We start from the raw sequence: 24,428 nt of genomic DNA, 5'->3' as shown, positions 1-24,428 counted from the left end.
ACAGAGTTGAAGGGGAAACTTGATATTTATGGTCAGAAAAGCCCTTTCTGGGAGTACTGACATTTGAATCATCAATTCATTACTCTTATTCACATCCCTTCCCTCTGTCTTCAACACCCCCAACTTCCAATTTGCCAGTGAAATAATTGCTGCTTGTTGCTTAGCAGGAATTGTGGGTGATAGGAATTTGTAAGGGGCTGTTGATAGGACGGGCTGCTGACTTAACCAAATCTGGCTAAACCTTTCTTTGTCTCTTGGGAGTGGGACCACAGAGTAGAATCTGTCCCCTGGTAGGAATAGGTTCAGTGGAGGTTCTTTTTTTTATTTTTTAACTGCAAACTTGAGTATCAGGAGGAGCCTTCTGAGCTTATGCTAGAAAACAACAGTATGAAAGATTTGCTAGATCAAGGTCTGTGGGTAAAATTGCAATATTTCTAGAATTTCTTGCCTGGCCTTAGTACATCTCTCTATCAGTAGGTGTTTCCCAGGGGTGGAGAGAAGTAGCTCATCTTCATATCAATAGCTAAGTACAAAGTGGGTGGGGAGCGAGGGCGTACCTGAACTGGAGAGGTTTGGTGGTGTTCTTTTTGCAGCCAGGTCGCTAGAGTCACAGGTGAGTAGAAGTAGATGACTGCCTCTAAGCAATAAACGGGTCTCTCCCATTTTATTTCTCCCTTTGACTAATTTTGGCTTCAAAAGTTATTTGACCTGGGGTGGTAACATATTTTTGCCCTGGAGTTACAGGGTCCAACTATTTTCTTGAAGAAGAATAAATTAGACAACAGCTTTTATTAACAGACATCCAGGGCAAAGGATTCAGAGCACGGTGTGTGTGTGTTTATGTGTGCACTTGCCTTCACTTGAGGGTGAGAGAGAAGGTTGCTAAGGGAGGGAAGAGATGAGTGCAACTGGATATCATCAAATTTAAACATAAAAAATTCTGTACACTTATGATTTCTGGCTTTTTGTTTTTTGTTTTAAAGATTACTGACTTTAAATGTAAGTTAGATGACACTAATTTTAATACTTTAAAAAGCAGATTACTCTCAGAATGGTACATACTAAACTTGAGGATGGGAAATCTTTGTAAATTATATTAATATCATAGAGGAAGATAATGAGTGAGATAACTGCAGTCCTATATTTTCTCAGAAAACACCAAGAATGGATTTTCTATTATGGAAACAAAAATGAAGCTCTGGAAGCAACTGTAGAAGATGAAAGTAAAACACAGTAATAGTTGAATATTTAAGAAAAAATGATAGCCTAAAATAGGTTATATTTGTGAGGATGCCAAGTAAAAATATTTCCTGTACAAGATAGTTGGTGTTAGGAAACAAAATTTTACTAAGTTCATTTGAAGATCTAATTGGCTTTGTTAATTAATTCATGAATCGGGCAGCACCTTACCTACAAAGTGGAAAGATTTTTTAAGGAGGTGTACAAAATGGAAGGCTTTATAGAAAGGAGGTGGGGCAAGAAGTTATTAGCAAAAGAAAAGAAAGGGTTGGTTCAGGCCAGGACATCTTTTTTGGGAAAAAGAGAATAGCAGGTTACTATCATGCAGGTTACCTTTCTAGAGCTGATCAGAAAGTTACAGATTTGACTGCTAAAAGGTCACATTCCTCGGGTAGGGTGAAATTCTAATTCTTAATTTGAGGGGCAAGTGATTCCATTTTGGAATTGTTTCATTTTTTTTTTTTAACAATGGGAATTCCCTGAACTAATGGAGATGAATATATATGGGTGTTTTAAGTCTGGGTGCCATTTTACTTCCTCTGTGGACTATAAAGGCAGGTGCGCTGAAAAAGAAATTGAGTTTCCCTTACTGTCTTTTACGTATCAGAAAGCAAGCAAGCAAGCACTTAAATTGTGACTGCAGTTCTCAGACTCTCACTAGAGGGTAGTGTTGGTTCTAAAACCAGAGGTCGCTAGTCTATGGTACATTCATTACTGGTGTGCATTTATATTTAATGAAAAGGTAAAGTCAAGCTTTCTCAGTCTTCCCTAAAAGTTGGTAAAATGTGAAGTCTGCAGACTTCCAAGGACCTCATCCAATTCTATCTGCTTGCAGCCCCAGAGGAGCCAGAGTAGTGAAGAGATTACTGGAGAGTTAAGTGGCAGCTTCTAATTTCAGCTCCTGTACTAGGTAGTAGACAAGAAACTAAAGCTCTCTGGGCTTTCGTTTTATCTGTGGAATAAAGAGACTGTCCTTAGATGACTCCTTAATCTCGCATCTACAAATTTCTGAGACTCTAACAACATTCTGGGTCTAATAGGTCAAAGAATTTCTCATGTTCTTGGCTCAAACTAGTAACATTTCAAATTACTAAATTATTAATAATTAAAATACATTTAATTTTATAAATGAGGTTTAATATAGATTCTAATATTAAGAAGACTTTAAATGAAAACATCTAGTCTTTTGTCCTACCAGGGACTCTCAGAGCCATCCTTTGTATCTATCTAAGAATTCTGTGTTTATGTCAGTGACTTAATGCATCATCCAAAGGTATATAGCTCTTCTTGGTTGCTAGCTTGCTGGAAATGGGCAAAATATGTTTACATAGGATTATCTAGAGAAAGGAGTTTGAACCATTATCAAATAGGAATGTTTTAGGATCCCTATCTGATAACCCCCCCCCCACTTCATCTTGTACTTAGCCATCTGTCATCATATCTGTGCTTTGTTAGGAGTCACTCTCCAGAGGGATTTAGTTGGTTCAGTTTCCTATTAGCCTCACCTCTTTTATCAGATTCCCTGTCCTTTCGTATTTATTCACATTGCAGAGTGAACTGAGGATCTTTTCATGGAAGCTGAAGAAAATTTTTCAACTCCAAGGTCCCAGTAAACCCTTGGTTATCTGCATGGACTTGGCTTCTAAGAGCTGGCGTGAGAGCCTGCAAAATACCCCTGTTGAAGCGAAGCTGCACTCCAAACGCTTTGACATTAAAACCCAACACACCCTTTCCTCCAAATTGCATTATAAACGGTTTCCTCTTCCCTCCATCCCCTATTTTGTTGCATCGTCCCGCTCATTTCAAATTTGTGAACTTCCTAAAACCCACACGGAGCGCTTGAGTGTGCGCACACGCGTTCGCTTGCACCTTCCCTGGGTACTGGAGCGGGGCTGGGCGGGCTCGCGGCTGCACAACACATTCCATTCTTTGCGCTCGGGCACACCCCTTCGCAGTGGGGATTGGTCGGGCCGACCCCCTCTCCGGCGAGTCGAGGCTCCTAAGAGGCGCAGGCGCCTGCCAATCCCCACGGGCTGTCAAAACAAGTCTTCCCTCCTTGTCACAACGGAGCTGAGTGGAGGCCGCCGCCGCCGCCGCACTTCCTGGGGCCGCGGCGCCGCGGTCCGCGGACAGGTGGAGGGTGAGCTGGGCCGCGGTCCACAAGCCCCGGCACCTCTCAGGCTGCGCGCGCCCTCGCCTCCGAGGCCGCCGGGTCAGGCGTCGGGTGCCTTTTGTCTGGCGCAGAGCGGGCATTTCATTACATTTCGGACACCTCCCTCTCCTTCTCTCCTCTCCTCCCTCCCGCTCACAACTCCCCACTCCCGCCGCCGTCCCCCCACGGACTGCCGGCCTGCGGGATCACAGCCCTCGGACGTCTCTGCCCGAGCTATGTCTCCGCTCCAGAAAGTTGTCGCCGCCGCCGCCCCCGGGCGGTGAAACAAAGTGCGGCGGGGCCGCCTCCCGGTGCAGGAGCGCGCCCGTGCCCAGCGGCTGAACCCCGCCGCGGGGCGTGCAGTCTCCCCGCGGAGAGCCCGAAACGCTCCGGGCCATGGCTGAGGGCGCGGCCGGCAGGGAGGGTCCCGCGCCGCCAGACGCGGCCGCGGGCGAAGACGACGCCCGAACGGGCACGGACGCCGGCTCCGGGGACTGCGCTCCGGCGGCGCCGGGGGGCTGGTCGAGGGACCGTCGCAGCGGGGTCGTGCTGCCGAGCGCTGGAGGGGCTCCGGCTGATGCCGAGACCATCCTCCTGGAGGCGGCGCGGGCGACCCCCCGGCGGAGCAGCATCATCAAGGTGAGCGAGGGTTCCCGGCCCCGGGAGCGTGGGTGAGGGCGGTGGGGGTGCCGGGGACCCGGGCAGGATGTACGGTGTCTGGAGGCATCTCAGGCTCAGCATTGTTTTCTCCCACCTCCTTCATTACAAAACCTTCCTTCCTTGTCCGGAGGTTCCCAGGCTCAGTTCTTGGCGGTGAGAAGCAAAAGTGACTTTTTTTCCTGATAGCGGGGAAAAGTTCCGCGTTGCGTCTTTGCGTTTTGATGAATGCCCTCCCTCATTTTCTTTGAAAGCTTCACTAAACCGTTAATGGAAGGAGGAAGGGTGGATTCAGTATGAATGCAGCCCCACGGGATGGTTGTGCAGTGCTCTCCAGAGAAAGGTTAGCTTCTTTTCCTCGCACAGAAAAGGAAATGCATAGCTTAACCTCACGTTAAAACAACCAACCAACCCTCCAGACTCAAACAGTCCCCAAATGCCAAGAACTGTGAACTTTCCCTGCAGGCAGTCAGAGTTCTTGGTGACCCTGAAGCAAAATAAAAAGCTATGGTGTAGCCCAGGGTTTTGCGTTGCAGAAAGTGCGACCAGAAAGCAATCAATCCTCCAAGCATCATCCCGGGTCTTTGTGGTCACTGCCACATCCAGGGAAAACACTTTCCTATCTCTCAACTACTAGACGGGATTTCTCTGCATCCATTTGGAAGAAGTTGTAAGCCTCACCCCTCCTTTATCTCTTTCTGTCTTCCTTCCACTTGAGGCTTGTTTGCTGTTTGAGATTTCTATCGCTTGGGTGCATGACAACGGGGTAAGATGTCCTGGAAGTCAAAACCCTCCCACAGGCTTTGGACAAGGGCCTCTTAGTATAAAATAATGTGAATAATCATGTGTATATGCATGTGAGATTAAAATCCATTTTACTAGAGCAGTCAGTATAAAACCATGTATGTAAAAGCCAAAGATGGACTTTGAATTACTTACAATTCAATTGATGTGATGTGCTAATACATTCAAAACCCTTGTTCAGGTTTAAGTTGTGTAACCTCCACATAATGCAGGTCTCTCTGCAGATCTAAATTGGAGCTTCCAGCAGCAATGTGGGTAAACTGTGCCTACAGTACATCACCCAGCTCCAAGTATTGTCTAGGCTTTTACCCAGCACAGATACATGGAAGTTTAAAACCAACAGGGAGATTTCTATATTAAAAGAAGAGTGGGTGGTAGTTGCAAGTGACTAGTAGTAGTTTCTGTTTCTCTTATTTGTGACTTTTAGATTATGGGAAAAGGAGTATTCTGTTCTTTGCGTGAATTTGGATACAAAGGGAATGACCACTTCTTTTTCCCTTTTAACTCACAGGTCAGAAAGCATATTGTTTTGAAACTTGAAAAACATCACAATTAGGAAGCATACATTTTGGATTCTAAGATATTGGTACTGCATGTGGACCTGTGTGTACAAAAACAGGCACCACAAGATAGTTTAAAATATACCATCATAAGAGGCAGTGGGCTCCACAGTTTTGTAAATAATGAAAATAATGGATTGTAAGGAATATACTAATCCTTGCAACTGTATCTGCTATTTTTAAATTGTACTATGTGCTGGTTTATATTCTCAGAAGGGTCCTGCTGAATAATGTTTCCTCTTTTTTTGAAGTTTCTTTTTGTGACAAAAAAAGAGGGAGGCAACAGAGTATCAACTTGATCTTTTCCCTATTTAATAGAAAGTAAAATAAGTATTTAATAAATGGCATTTAAAGTTGTAGGTACTGGAGAATGAAGTGAATTTTTATTATTTTAAATTAGGTTTTATTGAAAATCAATATATACATATGATAAAAAAAAACAAATGTTGGTGAATGAGTGTGAAAGGAAGACTCCCAGCCATTCCACACTCTCACATACATAGTCCATCCCCACAGATGTTAATACTACTTATCCTTCCAGAAATATTCCATGCATATATAAAGCATATCAATACTTATCTATGAGGAACTATCGGCGTTCCTGATTTACATAATAAAATCTGGTTCAAGTTTTACAGGCTTCATATTTTCAGAGTTTCTCCAAACATTTCTGATGCCTAGAAGGTTGTCCAAAGTCATTGTGATGGGTCATTTAATCTTAAAGTATAATGTGGTAGGTCAATGATGGGCATGGGTTCCTAGAGGCCTTAATTTCCTTCCAGTGGGGAAAGAGGCAGGTAGTGGGCTCCGTTTCAGCCCCTCTCTGAGATCAAGGACGTTTTGTTGACATCTTGAATCTTCTGCCCATGGCTTGTTCACTTTCATGTAATAAAAATGAATTTCTAGAAAAGATCCATATCACATAAGAAATATGTAACACACGTCCTGTATTGAGATAAAAATCCATTCTTTGTAGTTTTTTCAAGAGTTCTTTTTTTTGTCATTGAAACATACACAAAAAAGCCTTCAGTACATTTTATATTAATCAAACTATTAAATGCTGTTCTAAATAGCCTTAGTACAATAATAATTGATATTCATGATCATAGCATTGAGCCACTGAAAGATTTTGGATCATCAGATATTAAATTCTTTTCAGTTCAATTTAGGGTATTGCTTCTACTCTAATTATTTGACTGCTAATTCTCTTTAACTTGAATATTAGATAAATCAGAATAGTGCATTCCTCTCTCATGCCAGTAAACATTCTGCCTTGTATATTAATAGAAGGAATGTTTTCAGTAAATTTGCCTTCCTTAATTTGTGAAAACATGTGTTTAGTTGAGAAAACAATTTCCTTCTGTGCTGATGAACACAATGACAGTAATTTTCTTTACATATCTTTGGAAAGTCTTTCTACTAACTGTTTCTTCTCTTATATGCCCAGTCCTAAATTTTATAAAATTTAATGTAACTAGGCTCTCTTTAATCCATCCATTTTTTCCCCTGTGTTTTTCTGTGTGATTACTTTCAACATTGACATTGATAAATGTTGCATGTTTTTGGTAAATGGATTGTTGCATATGGTGATTCTGCAACAGACTCCTTCTTCTTGGCTTCTGGATGATTTGTGGTTTAAAATAAGTTAGTTACATGCAAGATGATAATATCTAACAATTACGTACCTGTCTGCATTTGAATGCATTTTTACTTAAGAAATTAGATCATTTATCTAATCCTTGATAACAAACGTGTAGTTTAAAACATTTCAGATTATAGTTTATAGCTCTGTAACTCTGTAGTGTGCTTAGAAAGCAGTGTAGCTTACTCCCTATGCTAGATGATGGGCACTAATACCCATACATGCTTTCAAAATAGTTGATTTTTCTTTCATTATATGTAACATACTGAAGGGTTCTACTTTTTTCCTTTTGATTCTATGCAAGTATGAATTCTCTAGGAGAAATGGACATAGGTATGTGGGATGAAGATAAGAGGTGGGTAAGAGGTGTTGTGACCATCATGGAAGCAGCTTAAGTAATGGCTTCGGTGTTTGTGTCTCATTATTTTAGGTCATGGCCAGTCTCATTCTTGTCATGCTCATTGTGGGACTGCTATAGTGGGTTTCTGAGCTGCACCCCTAAAGATGCACCTTGGGTACCTGCTGACCCATATCAAAATTATGGCTCTCCTCAGAGGGGCAAGGAAAATTTATTCACATTTAGACAGTGCTGCCTACTGTTAATCAGATGCTAAATGAAGAGCTTTCATACATTATATTACTTAATCCCCTGGAGAAACTCTGAAGTGGAGAAGGGTGGCATAGAGAACTACTGATATAATGTGCAGTCAGGATCTTATCAATTCTCCTTAACTGCAGAACTTGTGGTCTCATTCTGACTCTCAGATGCAGGAAGTCCACAATCCACACATACTTTCTGTTGTAGATACAACATGAACATAAAAGAGAGTGGCAGAAGAATCTGAATCTTGGGCCATAAGGTTGGTGGGCCAAATTATTCATTTTTTGTCCCCCTTCTTTCTTCGCCCTTTCTGAATGACTCTAGAAAGGGATTGCAAACTTTCCTGTCTTTGGTCATTTTGTTAGGCCTGTATTTTATTTTATTTTATTTATTGTTATTATTTTAATTGACATATAGTTGATATAAAATATTATATTGGTTTCAAGTACAACATAGTGACTCAACAGTTATCTGCATTATTAGATGATCACCCTAACTAGTGTAGTTACTATCTGTCAACACAGGAAGGTGTTTATAGAATTATTGACTGTATGCTCAATGCTATACTTTCATCCCATGACTACTTTATATTATGATTGAGGTTTTGTGCCTTTTTATTCCCTTCACCTATTTCACTCACCCGCCCCAGCCCCTCCCCCATGGTAACCACCAGTCACTTCTCAGTGTCTATAAATCTATTGCTGTTTTGTTTGTTTTTAGATTCTACTTATAAGTGAAATTATATGGCATTTGTCTTTTTTCACCTGGCATTTCTCCTCACTTAGCATAATACTGTCTAGGTCTATCCACGTTGCTGCAAATGACAAGGTTCTTTCTTTTTTTATGGCCAAATGATATTCCATTGTTTATATGTACCACATCTTTATTCATCTACTGATGGACACTTTAGTTGCTTTTTCCGTATCTTGGCTTTTGTAAATAACCTGCACTGTATTTTAAAAGGCAGAGCAATTTGGCAGGCATTTTACTTGCCGTCAGTATATGGAGGGCACACTTGTTTTACATCAGGCCCACTTCCTCCATACCCCTGTAGATGGGTGATTCAATTATACTTCTGAAAGGAAATTAAGTATAATTGAAAAAATAACAAAAATTTTAGGTACACTTGTAAGTTAAGTAGGCTTTTGTAGATTGGCTTGGGTATTAATTGGCATTTATAGACTTTTTTTGCCCGTAGAGATATGTGTTGCAAGTTCCAAATAACAAACTTATGGATAAATTTTATAAAAACAACAACATGATCATGGAGTGGAGCCAGCTAGCCTTTACTGTAAGATGTGCCTTGAACAAGCCCTGGTGGCTTTTGTTGGGGGTGCTTCTTCTCAGGGATGATTCAGTTGTGTAAATAGCATTGAACTTCTTAGGCTGATCATGTTTATTGTCCCAGCAACTTCAGAGGGTTTCCTTTCTCTGAAATTGCCATAGAAACATGGTCACATTTCACCTTAGAAGTGGTTGCTTCTCATTGTGGTGCCTTCCTGATGTGATTTCTGATAGCACTTCTCAAGAGAATTGGGAATACAATTTAGATAAAGAGGCAGGCTTGTCGTATTTTGAAAGGTTTTTTTAGAAGTGCCTGTCAGTTAGTGTTTGCTGCTACTATCAAAATTTTCCCTATTTGTTTTCCTTCTTGGAAAGTATTTTAAGGTTCAAAAAGTATAAGTTATTTACCTAGCTATTGAGGGGTTTAAGTATACATTGCAATTAAGACTGAATACTTGTTTTCCCAGCCTTTTCCTTTTGATAGTAGAGAAAACAAGAAATTAAATCTTGTGGGTTAAAATGTCAATTTTACAGATATTGCCAAATAGCACCTTGGTGATCACAGGGTGTTAAGAAAAGACATTAGGAGACAGCCTACTTTACCTCCCGGAGTTCTGAGCAAACAGCCCGTTAATGTGTCTAGGTAGTGCCAGAGCCACTGGTGAGGCAGTGGGCCAGCTAACTCAATGAGAGAACTGCAGTTGTCTTCCCTGCTCCCACAGACTTTCTGCTCAGCTTTAGTAACTATGAACATTAACATAATTTTCAGGGCAATGTCCAAACTGAGACATCTATAAGACTGTATACATATAAGATGTGTACATTAAAAAAAATTATCCAGCTCAAAATGACTAAACAGAAGTAAAAGGCAGGAGTAACTTTTTGAGCCTCCCATTGGGATCGCAGCACCAGTACATGAACTATTGGTTATTAGATGAGAGAATAATTTGATTGAACTTTCAATCTGTATCTAAGGTAATAAGTCAATAAACATTATAGTGAAACCTGTCAGCTCTACAAAATCTCACATTTTGATAATTGTTTATAGTTTTATTGAATATTATTTCTGTATCCTAGTTCCTATAATAAGGTACAATAGACAGAATTTATTGTAATTTATGAGTATGCTAAAGTGATACTAAAAATTAGGACTGAATGGTCAACTTCTATAACAACAATATTCTATCTCATTTTAAGTCTTCACTAATGTATTTTGTATTTCAGTTTACATGTGATGGAAACAAAATCACAGTGAAAGTATTGGAATAGTTCCTTGGATTTAAAATTGGATTTGATTTGGAGTTTTATTTGTAACATCTTATGTGGATGTGTTTAAGAGAGATATAACCTAGTTTGTTTTCAACTGTACCTTTTTAAGTTACCTTATTAGTAATTAATCTAGCATTAGTTTGAGAAAAATAGGATTGTACATGGTGAGTAGAAGAGAATCATTATTTATATTATCATTAGCTCTCCAGGAAGAAGAAAGGCAAGTTAATTTTGAAAATAATACAATCCATCCACAACAAAACAACATAAAACTGAACTATTTTAGTGAGTGTGCTTGGTTTCCTAAGATTTCCTAATTCGTATTTGTATTTATGTAGCTCTTACAGGCAAGGACATTGTGTTTTCCCTTAATTATACAACTTGTTTTCAAAAGTTTAAAATGCCTTTTAAAGATAATATTTGCTTTGTTATTTTTTTCATGCTGACCTGTTCAAGAAGCTTTCAAAGATGCTAAGTCTGTTCTGGACTAAATGCAGGCAGAATGTGTAAGCAGGCAAACTCATATGTATAGTACAATATAATGTTTAGAAATGATGGTAACATTGTATTCAGAACACTTTCTCTGTGAGGTGTTGAGGGGAGTAAATGTATAAGGAAGGCAAAAGAGACAAAAGAACACTTTTCTGTCAGCTGGAGCCAAGATTACAAGCAGAATTGTAAAAAACTGGACCTAATGATGTAGGTGCTTTTCCCTAAGGCCCAACTGATTTCAAACCCAAGCAAGCCAATAGCCTGTGTACCTAAAGCCCACATCCTATGTCCCAGATCTGACAGCCAGGGGTGAGGGTGAGCTGCTCAGGAGCACAGCTCCTAAAGCCAGAGAGTAAAAAGTCAGCAGGGGGATTTGCTCCAAACCTCCCTTGGCTCAGGCTGGGGTAAGGGTCTGGCTCTGGAAAAGGGCAAGTCTATCAGAAGGAAAGAGAGACTGCAAAGTGTCCTGCTCTGCTCCCCTTTTGGTCAGCCCAGGTTGTTGGGGTGAGGAGAGAGAGGGGAACACACTATGTGCACCCTGACTTTCAATTCATTTGAGGTAGTTATATACCTCACACATAGGAACTGTGGAATTCCATTAAACTGAAAGTCTGTCTGATCATTAGTTCTTTTTTTTTTTTCCCGGTAGAAATTCCAGTCAGTATGTGGGAAATTGAAATATACTGTCATGAAATCACTGTGCTTGTGGCTGCCTTTTTTCTCCTGTGAAAACTTCACCTTGGTAAACCTGCAGTTTCTTTTTTTTTTTCTGAAGTTCTTTAATACTGTGCCATGGATTTTCTTTTTTTTTTCCTTTTGGTATCAATATGCAATTACATGAGCAACATTGTGGTTCCCAGACTCTGCCCATTATCAAGTCCCCACCACATACCTCTTACAGTCACTGTCCATCAGCGTAGCAAGATGTTATAGAATCACTACTTGTCTTCTCTGCTATACTAACCTGCAGTTTCTTAATCATTTATCATGATTAATTTTTGGACCATGGAATAGGGATGGGAGTGGAGGGTGGGAGGGTGTAGGGTTGGAGTGCGCTATCCCTAGAGGCTGACATACAAGATGCAAAGACATCTTCAGCATTTGATGAACTGCCATTTTGAAATATTTTGAGATTATTGATTCTATGCTATAATTAAATATTGTATATTTAGAAATGTTATGAATAATTAAATAACTTTATTTTTATATTTAATCTAATACATAAAACAACAGCAACATTTTGAAGAGATTGTCCTATTGAGACATTTTGTTTATAATACTCAATGTTTGTATAGTTTGTGTTATGTCTGGCATTGTTCTAAGCACTTCATGTGTATTAGCTTAGCCAATCCTGACAATAACCATATGAGGTGAATATTTTTTATTGTATCTTCATTTTTATAGATGGAGAGATATTAAGTAACTTTCCTAAGGTCACAGAGTAAATGTCAGAGCCAGGAAACAGAGCCAAATAGTCTAGGTCTAGAGGTTGCTTTTAATCTTTATGCTATACATCCTCTTAAATAATATTGATTTAAACCTTAGATATTTTGGATCAAACAGGAGACATTTTATGGTTACCTTAAAAATGAAGTTTAGTTGACAAATCAAAAGAGATGCTTCTAAAACAGTTTTGGGAAATTCTTAAGGATTATTTGAATACATCTTTGTTTCATGTAAAATGCATATAACTTTACATTTAGTATTGTACTCTACTTTCCCTTGAGAAGAGTGGAACTCCTGTTGGTACATTTTTACTCTTTGACCAGAATTAGCATCTTTAACCCATGAAGCAAGAATTTATGACCCAACTTTGGTGTACATTTCACAGGCTAAGGATGGACTGTTACTTAATCACTGCAACCCGATATGATTTATTTTACAGTTTTATAGTTTTGTCTCTCAGCATCAACAAATCAATAAGGAGTATCTGAGTTTCTAACTCAAGGAAACTGTAGTTTTGTTAAGTGGTAATGGATATGATTGTATGATTGATATTTCCTTCCAATTACATTTGAAGTAGGTATAGTTCCTCACACATAGGAATTGTGGAATTCCATTAAACTGAAATTCTATCTGATCATTAATTCTTTTTTTTTTCATAGAAATTCCAAAGTCAGTATGTGGGAAATTGACATATATGATTGCCATGAAATTACTGTGCTTGTGGCTGCTTTATTGTATTAAAGGTAATGAGTCCATTCTGCTGTGCAGAGATACAGTATAGTGTCCGAGTGGTACCTAGAGGTTTACTGCCATTACTTGGAGACTGACTGGGAGTTAAAGGCACAGTTAGCTCTCACTGAAACTCTGATATGTGAACTTTAATTATCTAGCTGTGGTTATGTTCAGTTACCAAAATGACACAGGCCTTTGGTTTTCTCTCGCTCTCTTTCTGTTGCAGCATTGCACAGTAAAGTGTTTGGTCACGTTCTCTTAAAATGTGGAATATTTTTTTGGAAAAAAATGTAATGCTTTCTCCAAACATTTGAAACTTAAAAGAAATATTTTTCCTAATAGTTTCTCATGTTAGTGTGGGATCAAGATAGTTTTGTGATAAATGCAGTGGGGTGTGTGTATGTGTACTTGTATTAGACAAGTACACTTGTATTAGACACATTGGAAATCAGAAGGTGACCTTTTGATCCCCAGCTCTCTGTCCTATAGCTGGGACGATGGTCTTTATCCAAAGACATGTTTGCCACAAAAGTAGCTGCATGGGCTGTGAGAACTCACACTTTGAAGTATTAGTTAAGATTGACCAGAAGTTCAGAATTCTGGAGTTTGGGGAAAAGAGGGAGAGAAGAATCAAAGTGTGCTAGAGGGGAGTGGAGTCACATGGGATCATATTTATAAATGGACAGGGTAAATGGTTCAATGAACGTCTCTTTACCTGGATCATTCTGCCAGAAGTTGTCCATTTAGGAATTCATTTTTTTGGACTTTGAGGACTTTTTGGTTCTTTTGGGAAGCATTTTAACTAATTAACATCTCACACCTTAACACATCCAAGAGCAATTGCTGTGCACAAAGCCCTTTAAGTCTACAGATTCCTGGGAAGGATTGGTATGGGTTGGTGGGAATGCTTGACATTAAAAATGCTTTGTCTCCTTTGCTGTTTTTCTAGCTGTAGCCCTAGGAAAGTCCAAGGGAAATCTTCACTGTTGCACCCTCAGCATGACAGGTTTGCCAATACAGAGAAATGGTTTCTGACAAACAAGTCACCATAGAAGTAGTTGTGAGGGCTGAAATTGGCCACCACAGCTTAAAACAAAAGCCTAAGATTCCACAGATCAGAGGAGCATGGACTGTTGTATTCAGCCACCACCTCCATTCTTACAGTCAGGCTGCCTTCACTATTGCTCTTGCTTACCTTTCCTCCACAGACCAAATAAGAGGAGGAAACCTTGGAGGGAGGTCATGATTCCTGAAGAGGGCCTGTTCCTTCCACTTTGCTCAGTGTTGGGGGAGAGCTCATGACCCTGTCTGAGGTTGAGAGAGAAAGAACTCGAGAGAATGTGTGATGGTGATGGTATCCAGGATTCCCCCTTTTACCAAGGATCCTTGTAAGTTGGAACTGATTCTCATCTCTCTCTAGAAGGCATTGAGTTACTGGACCATCAGAGAGCTTGAGGCTGTCCTGGGTGTGGAGAAAGGGGGCACTACAGAGGATGGCCAGGCCTCTTGCTGGTGCCCCACCCAAAGTGGCCATTTGGGCAGAGGGACTCTGTTGACAAAGTTCTGGGGCAGGGGCTAGGTGAGGCTGAGAGGAAGAGGTCAGTGTCCCAGCCAGATCCTCTACAACAGGATGGTGAGTATTCAGGGATGAAGGGCACTGTGGAGAACTGCAGCTCCACAGAGAGTCTGCATTTGGATGCCTGCCTTGCAAAAAGAACCAAGTCAGTTCACTGCTAACCCAGGGAACAGAGACAACATCCCTATGGGGCTGTCTGTGGGGAAATCTTGGCTCTCCTGTCTCTCCTCCAGCCCAACCCTGGAAGGGAGCCATTGGTAGGAAAAGAAAGGGAGAATGGGTAGAGTTATCCTACCCCCACCCCTGGCAACTATAACCACCATTCTGGCTTGCTTTGGGGGCCATGGAGTAAATAAGAGGACCTTGAATTAAACATGAGATCGAAGTTTTAAAATGAGTAAGACTGAGTTTTTAAGAACTTGAAAGTATCCTTTCAATAATTGAAAGAGAGACTGTACCATGGAATGTGAGTAAGCTATTGGTGATAATTAGATTGCCCAGGGGCAGGGGGATCCAAAATGGCATAGTTGGGAGGAAGCATTTGTGGGAAAAATAAAACTTACATGTTTATATTCCAGCAACATAGCACTGCTTAATTATCAAATTATATTACTATAGAACTGGAGAGCTTAGAGATAAGTCCCTAATTCTACCCTTTCATTTACGGTGCATGGCTGACCACCATCTCTCCCCTTCTCCCAGGGAGCCATTAGAGAGAATTGTTTATGATGCCATGGATAGGTACCAGGGGATTCTTTAAAGATTTCATGGTATAGAATAATAGTGGGCACTAATGTTGTTAAGATCTAATGTTTTCTTTACTTCTTATAACAGTCTGGCAAGATGTAGCTATCATTACCATTCAGCCTTACCGATGAGGGAGCCAGGTTCTGAGAGATGTGGAAACTTGTTCCAGGTCCCACAGCTATTAAGCACAAGTGTGTACGATAAGCTAGGGGGAGGGCAGAATTTTTTCCTTTCTATTTTCTTTTATCCAGCAATCTTGCAATTGCAGTACCCGAAGTTTCCCAAGAACAGTGATTTAAGAACATATTGATCTGGTTGGTATGGGACCAGGCAGAAAATAAAGTTAAGGTGGTTCAATCTTGCTTTGTTCTGCAGTAAAAGTAACCACCTTTGTTAAGCTAGGTGCACATAAATCATGTCATTTAAGTTGGAAGTCAGAGGGATCTATAGAGCAACAGTAGATTTGGGGTGATTGTTTTGGCATACCTTCTAGATGGAAGGTTTGGGTTTTTACTCTTCAAAACCTCCATTTTAGAAACCCTAAGTATTAGTTTCCTATTGCTGCCTAAACAAATTATCACAAACTTTGTGGCTTCAAGCAACACAAATTTATTATCTTACAGCTCTAGAGGTCTGAAGTTTGAAATCTGTCTCGCTTGGCTAAAATCAGGGTATTGGCAGTGCTGTGTTCCTTTTTGGAGGTTCTTGGGGAAAAATCTCTTATCACTACTCCTTTCAGCTTCTAGAATATGCCTGTATTCTTTGGATCATGGCCCATTCTGTCTTCAAAGCCAGCAATGGCTGGTGGAGTCTTTCTCACATCACACCACCTAAACTTTTATTTTCTACCCTACTCTATTCTAATGCTTATGCCTCCTTCTTCCACATTTAAGGATCCTTGTGATTACATTGGACACATGCAGATAATCCAGGATAATCTTCTATTTTAAAGCTAATTGATTAGCAATCTTAATTCCATCTGTAATCTTAATTCCCCTGTGCTTAATTCACCTAATGTATTCACAGGTGCTGAGAAATGGGACATAAAAATCTTTGGGGGCCATTATTCTATCACATTCCAATTTCAGAACTAGGTCATTGTTGCAATGATGATTTTTCCAATTCTAGATGAATCCTCTTAGATTTCTTAAGTGAAAATATAATTTGTTAATAAATATAATTTTTTGGTAGTAGTTTTAAAGAAAAATAATTAGTTTATGAATTTTAGGAACATTTCAGTTCTAACTATATTAGCAGTTTTGCATGATATAGTTTTTATACCCTAATATATAGAACTTTAATAGAAAAATCAAACTGAAAGAATTCTTAGAGTTTACCACATAATAGCTGAATCCAAGTCTTTACAGCTTTGTATACTGACTTCCTCAAATCATAAAGCAAATTGGTGGAGAACTGGTACTAATGTCTCCCAACTTTTTATGAGCTCATAAAATTTAAAAAGAAGGGTGTTCAGATTTATGGATTTTATTCTTAATATATTCTTCACATCAACTGAAGGATGATTTTCATATTCTCACACATTTTTTTTTGTACCACATTTAGTTCTCCTCCCCTTTATATAGATATAATTACAAAGATACATCTAAAAACAAGGATATATATATCTATTCATATCTGTATATATCTATATATACCTAGTTTTGGTTAAACAACCCAAAATAAGTTATAGACGTCAAGACATTTCACCTCTAATTCCTGAACCATGCATCTCCTAAAAAATAGTCATTTTCCTATGTAATCACAATGTTGTCACACTAGTTAACAATAGTGTTGTAACATCATCTAATATCACAGGTTCTCACACATTTGATTTGACTCTGGGTAGAATGTACCTTTGAAAACTCTCTGAGAAAATTGCTTCAACTGTCTATATTTGGAGTTGTCCACTTTTACCCTTACTGTTTAAAGTATAAAACTTGACAAATCATAACTGGAAAAAAGGGATGATGTTCTAGACAGAGGAAGATTTTCTGTGTTTAAAGATGTGGGTAATTTTGCTTGGGATGTATATTTTATTCTTTTCCTGAAGAGATATTTTGATGAATTTTGGTGGCTAGTATCTAAAATCAACTATTTGTTTTATTCCCTTTCAACTTAATGAGTAAGTTTCATTAGAGGAATCATATTGGAGAAGCTACTCATAACACTCATACACAAAACACACACTTACATGGGCCTCAGGTCATTGTTGTGTTCCCGTGTGCATTTTAAGGTGGTTTCCAGCCTGTATAGCAATGTAGAATGTTAAAATAAGAATAAAGCCCACAGTTTCCTCTGTGCTGTGTGTATTAAAGGTAATTTCCATGCAAGCTCACATCAAACAGAACCAGTTGCTCTCTGGTTTTATGGATAATAAGACCAGCTTATGGCATGTTTTCCATTGTATAAAGCCTGTTAAAAGCTAGAAGAGAAAAACATTGGGATCTACTGAGACTGTAGTAGGTTTAGTGACATTAAATCAGATTAAAAGTTGGAATCATAATTTAAAAAATTCCTGAATGTAGATATTAGATATTTATTTATATAAAATGAAAACTCTGCACAGAATACTTTTGTTATTCTGAACTCCTTCAAGAAAAGTCTGGGGAAAAAACAAACTCTGACTTAAGTTCTTTAACAACTATGCGTAATATCTTACTATCTTTTAAAAATCTGCTTTCTTACAAGGTAGCATTGTTCTGAAGCTTCTCATGGACATAAAAACTTAACTTCATGTTTATATGATTATGTCTTAAATCTCTCCAAACTCATTCATAGCTTCAATTTTGATTTTTAGTTTTTACAGTTGAAAATGGTTTGGACATTTTAAAGATCAGGTAGATGATTAAGGTAAATATTTTTCTTATTATTATAAGGATCAGATCTTGGTTTCATGACCCTCAAGCAATTGTCTTTGTAGTTTTTCTTTTTCTAGTTTTGAGTCTTTTCCTTCATAACCTATTTCCAGCTTTCAAAAAATGTATGATTGGTGGTGGTATTGTTTATGGTATTTAAACAACTTAAAGTATTGTTTCCTTTAGATGATTGACTTGTTCTACATCAGAATGTAAAATTTCACTATAAAAATCTTTATTAAATGTGTAATTTAGCCAAGAATCTCTGAGCTTTTGAAATGAAGGAATTCACTTTCCATATTTATAAATCCCTCCATTTATTAGGAAGCTTAGTTTCTCTGCAAAGAGATCCAAACACACAGTGGCTTAAGCAAAATAGAAGTTTGTTTCTCTAATAAGTAACAATTCCATCAGTAGGCAGGTTATTTCAAGTCAGGGAAGTGGCTCTGCTCCATAAAGTAATTCAGGGATCCAGGTTACTTTTGTTTTCTTTTGAGGCCATCCCTTAGGATATTTGTTGTTTTGTCCATTTGATTAAACTGGCCCTTCACCACCACATCTCCCTTCTAATTCATAGGAAGGGGAACAAAAAAAGTGGAGGACAAGCAGATTTCTTTTAATTAAGTGACCTGTAGTTGCAAATAATACTTCTCATTTCCATTGGCCCACTATTGATATGGCCATACCCAGCTGCAAAAACCTGGGGAATGTAGTCTTTACCTAGGTGGCCATGTGTTCAGCTTAAAGAAAGATTCTTATTAGCAAAATGAAGAAGAGGCTTCGTTAAGGTTTAAAGAATTAGTACCAGAATATGTTTTTAAGTTGGCCAAGGAATCAAAGAGTTTTGTGATTTGAGGAAGTCAAACATTACTCTGATATGTTTTGGGTTCACATTGTTTGATCTGGTTAGGGCAACTGAAAAGAACATGGCTTATTTGCTAAAAGGTTCTATTTTAATACCAGTATGAAACAGTTAACTTCAAAATTATGTCTCACAGACATGGACTGCACTCTGTCTTGACTCAGAGGTGCATACCATATGTAAATCATAGAAAAACCCCAAACAAGAACAGTACGGTATGCCTTGAATCACTACCATATGTGGGAAAGAATCTGATGGACTGTCTTAGGTGAGCCTTTGGAGGTCCATGGGTGCAGTTAACCATGCTAGAGCAGGAGCCATGTGCGGATACTGACTGCCAGTCAACAGGGAGCTCCCTCTCTTACAAGGGAGCAGCTCCATTTTCAGGGTGCTTTTGTTGTTTGAAAACATTCTTATGATGAACCCAAATAAAAATCTTCTTTGATGCACTTCCTAGTCATATTTATACCTCAGGGGTTAGAAAGAGTAACTTTTAACACTTAGGTGACAACTCTTGATATATTGGAAGGGAGCGATATGGATGTCTCCTTCCACACTCCCAGCACATTAATAACCCCTGGCATTAATTGGGTGTTCACCATGTTCCAGACACTGTTCTAAACACTTTATATGTACTAACTCATATAATTCTCACTAGACTTATGAAGTAGGGACTGTCTATTTCATTTCATAGGTGAGGAAATTGAGGCACAGATAGGTTAAATGACTTGCCCAGATTCATACAGTAAGTAAGTGACACATTCTGATTTGTTAGTGTTTCATTTAAAAAGTTCCTAGACCACAACACTGGTTGTGATGTGTAGATGCAGTGTGATCCAATGTAGCAGACTCTTTTACCTCCCTTTTTCTGGATTCTGTATTTCTATGAATATAACCATCAGGGGAATTTTCTTTTGGGGGAAAAAAGAAGCACAGTCCATTGGCAGCATTTCAGTGTATTGTCTTTGTATTCAAGAGGCTATGCTTCTGAAATTCAGAGGATCTGATGGGTTGATGGAAGACAGGCTCGATATAGTAGCTGCATTCAATTTAATATGATATATAAAGCCATTCCTCTTTTCTTAAATGGGAAAATAATTGGTAAAAAAATATGGTAGTTCAGAAGGATTTTCTTAATAATGATGTGAAACAATGGAGATAAACTAGGGATTAGGAGACTGGGTGGAAATATTTAGAATTAGGTACTAGGTCCAGCAGGTGATGTAGCACTGCTACTAAAGGGGTAGGGCCTAGAATTGGACTACCAGAATTGAAATCCTGATTCTTTTTTTGTTAGCTCTGGACATCAGGCATGTTACTTACTCTGTTAGACCCTCAGCTTCATCACTGTAGTAGAACCTACCTCACAGGGTGGTTGGGAGGATTAAATGAGAGAATTTATGTAGAGTGCCTAGCTAAGTAGTTGGCACATGGTAGATAGCCAGTAAATATTAGTTATTATTGTGAAATAGAAAAGGTAAAATCTGAGATTAGTTTGAGGTAAAAATAGTCAGAACTTTTCAGAGAAATAAAGGAATCAATAAGTAAAAATAATTCCTAAGAATTTGATTATGGTGGGCTTTGATTGGATTGGTATCTTGGAGTCATGGAGCAAAAGCTGTGTTTTGGCCAACCTGCTTGGGGTTCGGGGTCACTTTTCTGATGTGGTGAGGACTCCAGTGTCTCTGCTCACAGTCTTTGTAGTGTAGAGATTGGTTATTACTGGGTTTTCTCTGATTTCCTGTAGCATTCCAAAGGAAAATATGCAGAAACTGATTTTAGTTGATAGAGTCAATAGTTAAGAAAAAAGCTTCCCATGTTTACCAAAAAATTTCTGTAAGCCAACCAGCAGTATTTGTAATTTTTACACTATTTGCTCCTTTTGACAAACAATTGTACAGTTTTTGCTAGAGTGTCAAGTTTGTTAAAAAATGGGTTTCAACTTCCTCAAATTCTAGCATGAAAGCATGAGCTATATATGAATTTAATATGGCTCCATTTAGTTCTTAAAAAAATAATTTTTAAGACACTGTGCTGTGTGCTTGGCTTTGATCATTCTCTTGCCTAAAATCTCATCTTAATGAACAGTATATAATGTGTTTTTAAAAACGTCTTGCTTCATGTTGACTGAAATCTTAAAAAAAGCCCTCATAATGCTCACTCTGGCACTAACTCAGCCTTAAGGGACACTCAAAACTTGGGGAAGACTTCTTTTAGAAATAGCTTCCTCATTAATTTAGCTAAACTAATTTCACCTTACGATTCAACTGAATCTTTGTTTTTTTACTGAATAAAAGACTCCTCACAGCTAATTACTTCAGAGTCCTTTTTTCTCCTTAAATTATTCTCACTTTGGGAAAATTTATGAATATATACAAAATGTGAATGAAAATGACTAAGAATGAAAAAAATCACGTCTGGCTCATTCAGTTTTTCTGAGTGTTTAAGATTTTGTGTTCTTTGTTAGACTGTCAATTCCTTAAAGCAAGAACTCTTTCAAACTGTGGTCCTTGGAGAACCACAAAAGGAGAGAGTATAATGCTCTGTAAAGATGACAGCCTTAAATAAATAATGACCAATCTTTAAATAAATCCTCAAAATTAAGGAAAGGAGTGAACCATAAAACTGGCAGCTATTACTCAGTTTATTATGAGTAATAGTATTGTTGGAGGGCAGTGCTGTCTATTTCTTTCTGCAGGCTTTCCTGCCAAGCCTCCTGAGAATCCAAGGAGTCTCCTTCTTGTGTTCTAAGGTGTTGCACCTGCCAGGTTCCTATAGATGAGGTGTAAGTCAGTGAGTAGAAGAGATAGAAAGGGTGTGCCATTTTCTGCCTCTTTCTTTATAGTCAATAGATTTAAACAGCTTCTTTTATTATTACTGTTTTGGTATCATTTTTTTGTTTGCTTTATATTGACTTATAACTGACACATACCATAATAGTTTCAGGTGTACAACATAATGATTCAATATGTGTAGGTATTGTGAAATGATCACCGCAAGTTTAGTTAACATCTATCACCATACAGTTACAAATTTTTTTTCTTGTGATGAGAACTTTTAAGATGTACTCTCTTAGCAACTTCAAATACATAACACAGTATTAACTGTAGTCACCATGCTGGATTTTACATCCCCAGTACTTATTTATTATAACTGAAAGTTTATACCTTTTGACCACCTTCACCCATTTCATCCCCTATCCCCTTCCTTTGGCAACCACCAATTCTTTTTTGTTTTTCCTTTTTTTTTGGATTCCACATATGAATGAGATCACACAGTTTTTGTCTTTCAGTCTGTCTTATCTCACTTTGCATAATACTATCAAGGTCCATCCATGTTGTCATCACAAATGGCAGGATATAAAGGGTGTACCATTTTCTGCCTCTTTTTAGTCATTAGATTTAAACATAGCTTTTAAAATTATTATTGTAAATATCTTTTAAAAAATAAAATACCTTTTATTATATGTATGTATATATATATATGCCCCATTTTCTTTATCCATTCATTCATTGATAAGACACTGGTTGTTTCCATGTCTTGCCTGTTGTACATAATGCTGCAGTGAACATGGGGTACAGATATCTTTTTTTATTAAGGTATCATTTATATACAATCTTATGAAGGTTTCACATAAGCAACATTGTGGTTACTACATTCACCGCTATTATCAAGTCCCCACCACATACCCCATTATAGTCATTGTCCATCAGCATAGTAAGATGCTCTAGAGTCACTACTTGTCTTCTCTATGCTATACTGCCTTCCCCATGCCCACCTATATTATGTGTGCTAATCATAAGACCCCTTAATCCCCTCTCCCTTCCTTCCCACCCACCCTCCTCAATCACTTTACCTTTGGTAACTGCTAGTCCATTCTTGGGTTCTGTGAGTCTGCTGCTGTTTTGTTCCTTCAGTTTTTGCTTTGTTGTTATAATCCACATATAAGTGAAATAATTTGGTACTTGTCTGTCTCCACCTGGCTTATTGCACTGAGCATAATATCCTCTAGCTGCATCCATGTTGTTGCAAATGGTAGGATTTGCTTTCTTCTTGTGACTGAATAATATTCCATTGTGTATACGTACTACATCTTCTTTATCCATTCGTCTACTGATGGACACTTAGGTTGCTTCCATGTCTTGGCTATTGTAAATGATGCTGTGATAAACAGGGGTGCAGATGTCTTTTTGAATCTGGAATCTTGTTTTCTTCAGGTAAATTCCTAGGAGTGGAATTCCTGGGTCAAGTGGTATTTTTATTTTGAGTTTTTTGAGGAACCTCCATATTTCTTTCCACAATGGTTGAACTAATTTACATTCCCACCAGCAGTGTAGGAAGGATCCCCTTTCTCCGCATCCTCACCAGTATTTGTTGTTGCTTATCTTTTGAATGTTGGCCATACTAACTGGTGTGAGGTGATATCTCATTGTAGTTTTAATTTGCATTTCTCTGATGATTAGCGATGTGGAGCATCTTTTCATGTACCTGTTGGCCATTTGAATTTCTTCTTCAGAGAAGTGTCTGTTCAGCTCCTCTGCCCATTTTTTTATCAGGTTATTTGCTTTTTGGGTGTTAAGGCATGTGAGCTCTTTATATATTTTGAATGTTAACTCCTTATCAGATATGTCATTTATGAATATATTCTCCCATACTGTAGGATGCCTTTTTGTTCTACTGATGGTGTCCTTTGCTGTACAGAAGCTTTTTAGTTTGATGTAGTCCTGTTTGTTCATTTTTGCTTTTGTTTCCCTTGCCTGAGGAGACATGTTCATGAAAAAGTTCAAGAGATTTTTGCCTATGTTTTCTTCTAAGAGTTTTATGGTTTCTGAGTTACATTCAGGTCTTTGATCCATTTTGAATTTACTTTTGTGTATGGAGTTAGATAGTAATCCAGTTTCATTTTTTATATATATATATAGCAGTACAGTTTTGCCAACACCATTTGTTGAGGAAGGCTGTCATTTCTCCATTGTATATCCATAGCTTCTTTATCATATATTAATTGACCATATAAGCTTGGGTTTATATCTGGACTCTCTACTCTATTTTATTGATCTGTGGCTCTGTTCTTGTGCCAGTAGCAAATTGTCTTGATTACTGTGGCTTTGTAGTGAAGCTTTAAGTTGGGAAGCATAATCCTCCTGCTTTATTCTTCTTTCTAAGGATTGTTTTAGCTATTCAGGGTCTTTTTTGGGTCCATATGAATTTTAGAACTATTTGTTCCAGTTTGTTGAAGAGTGCTGTCAGTATTCTGATAGGGATTGCATCAAATCTATAGATTGCTTTGGCCAGGATGGCCATTTTGACAGTATTAATTATTCCTACCCAAAAGCATGGGATGAATTTCCATTTATTAGTGTCCTCTTTAATTTCTCTTGAAGAGTGTCTTGTAGTTTTCAGGGTATAGGTCTTTCACTTCCTTGGTTAGGTTTATTCCTAGGTATTTTATTCTTTTTGATGTAATTGTGAATGGAATTGTTTTCCTGATTTCTCTTTCTGCTAGTTCA

At 38.4% G+C, this 24,428-nt stretch overlaps 1 protein-coding gene across 6 annotated transcripts in view; it reads left to right on the top strand.

Moving 5' to 3' along the window:
* Positions 1-3,302: 3,302 nt before the first annotated feature.
* PLCL1 (phospholipase C like 1 (inactive)) overlaps positions 3,303-24,428 on the top strand; it is a 346,962-nt gene continuing 325,836 nt past the window's right edge. For 2 of the 6 annotated variants that reach the window (XM_073218571.1, XM_073218569.1), the window contains exon 1: positions 3,304-4,030. In XM_073218571.1, the coding sequence (XP_073074672.1) occupies positions 3,788-4,030 (243 nt within the window). In that variant the 5' untranslated portion in view covers positions 3,304-3,787. Of the gene's footprint in view, positions 4,031-24,428 lie in introns of all 6 variants that reach the window. The other 4 variants (XM_037000353.2, XM_037000352.2, XM_073218568.1 and 1 more) reach the window with 3 other exon arrangements.

This window comes from Manis javanica, chromosome 12 (genome assembly GCF_040802235.1).
Source record: "Manis javanica isolate MJ-LG chromosome 12, MJ_LKY, whole genome shotgun sequence".
NCBI classification, from domain to species: Eukaryota; Metazoa; Chordata; class Mammalia; order Pholidota; family Manidae; genus Manis; species Manis javanica.
Note: the sequence above shows the minus strand (reverse complement) of the source record. Positions and strands in the feature narration are given on the sequence as shown.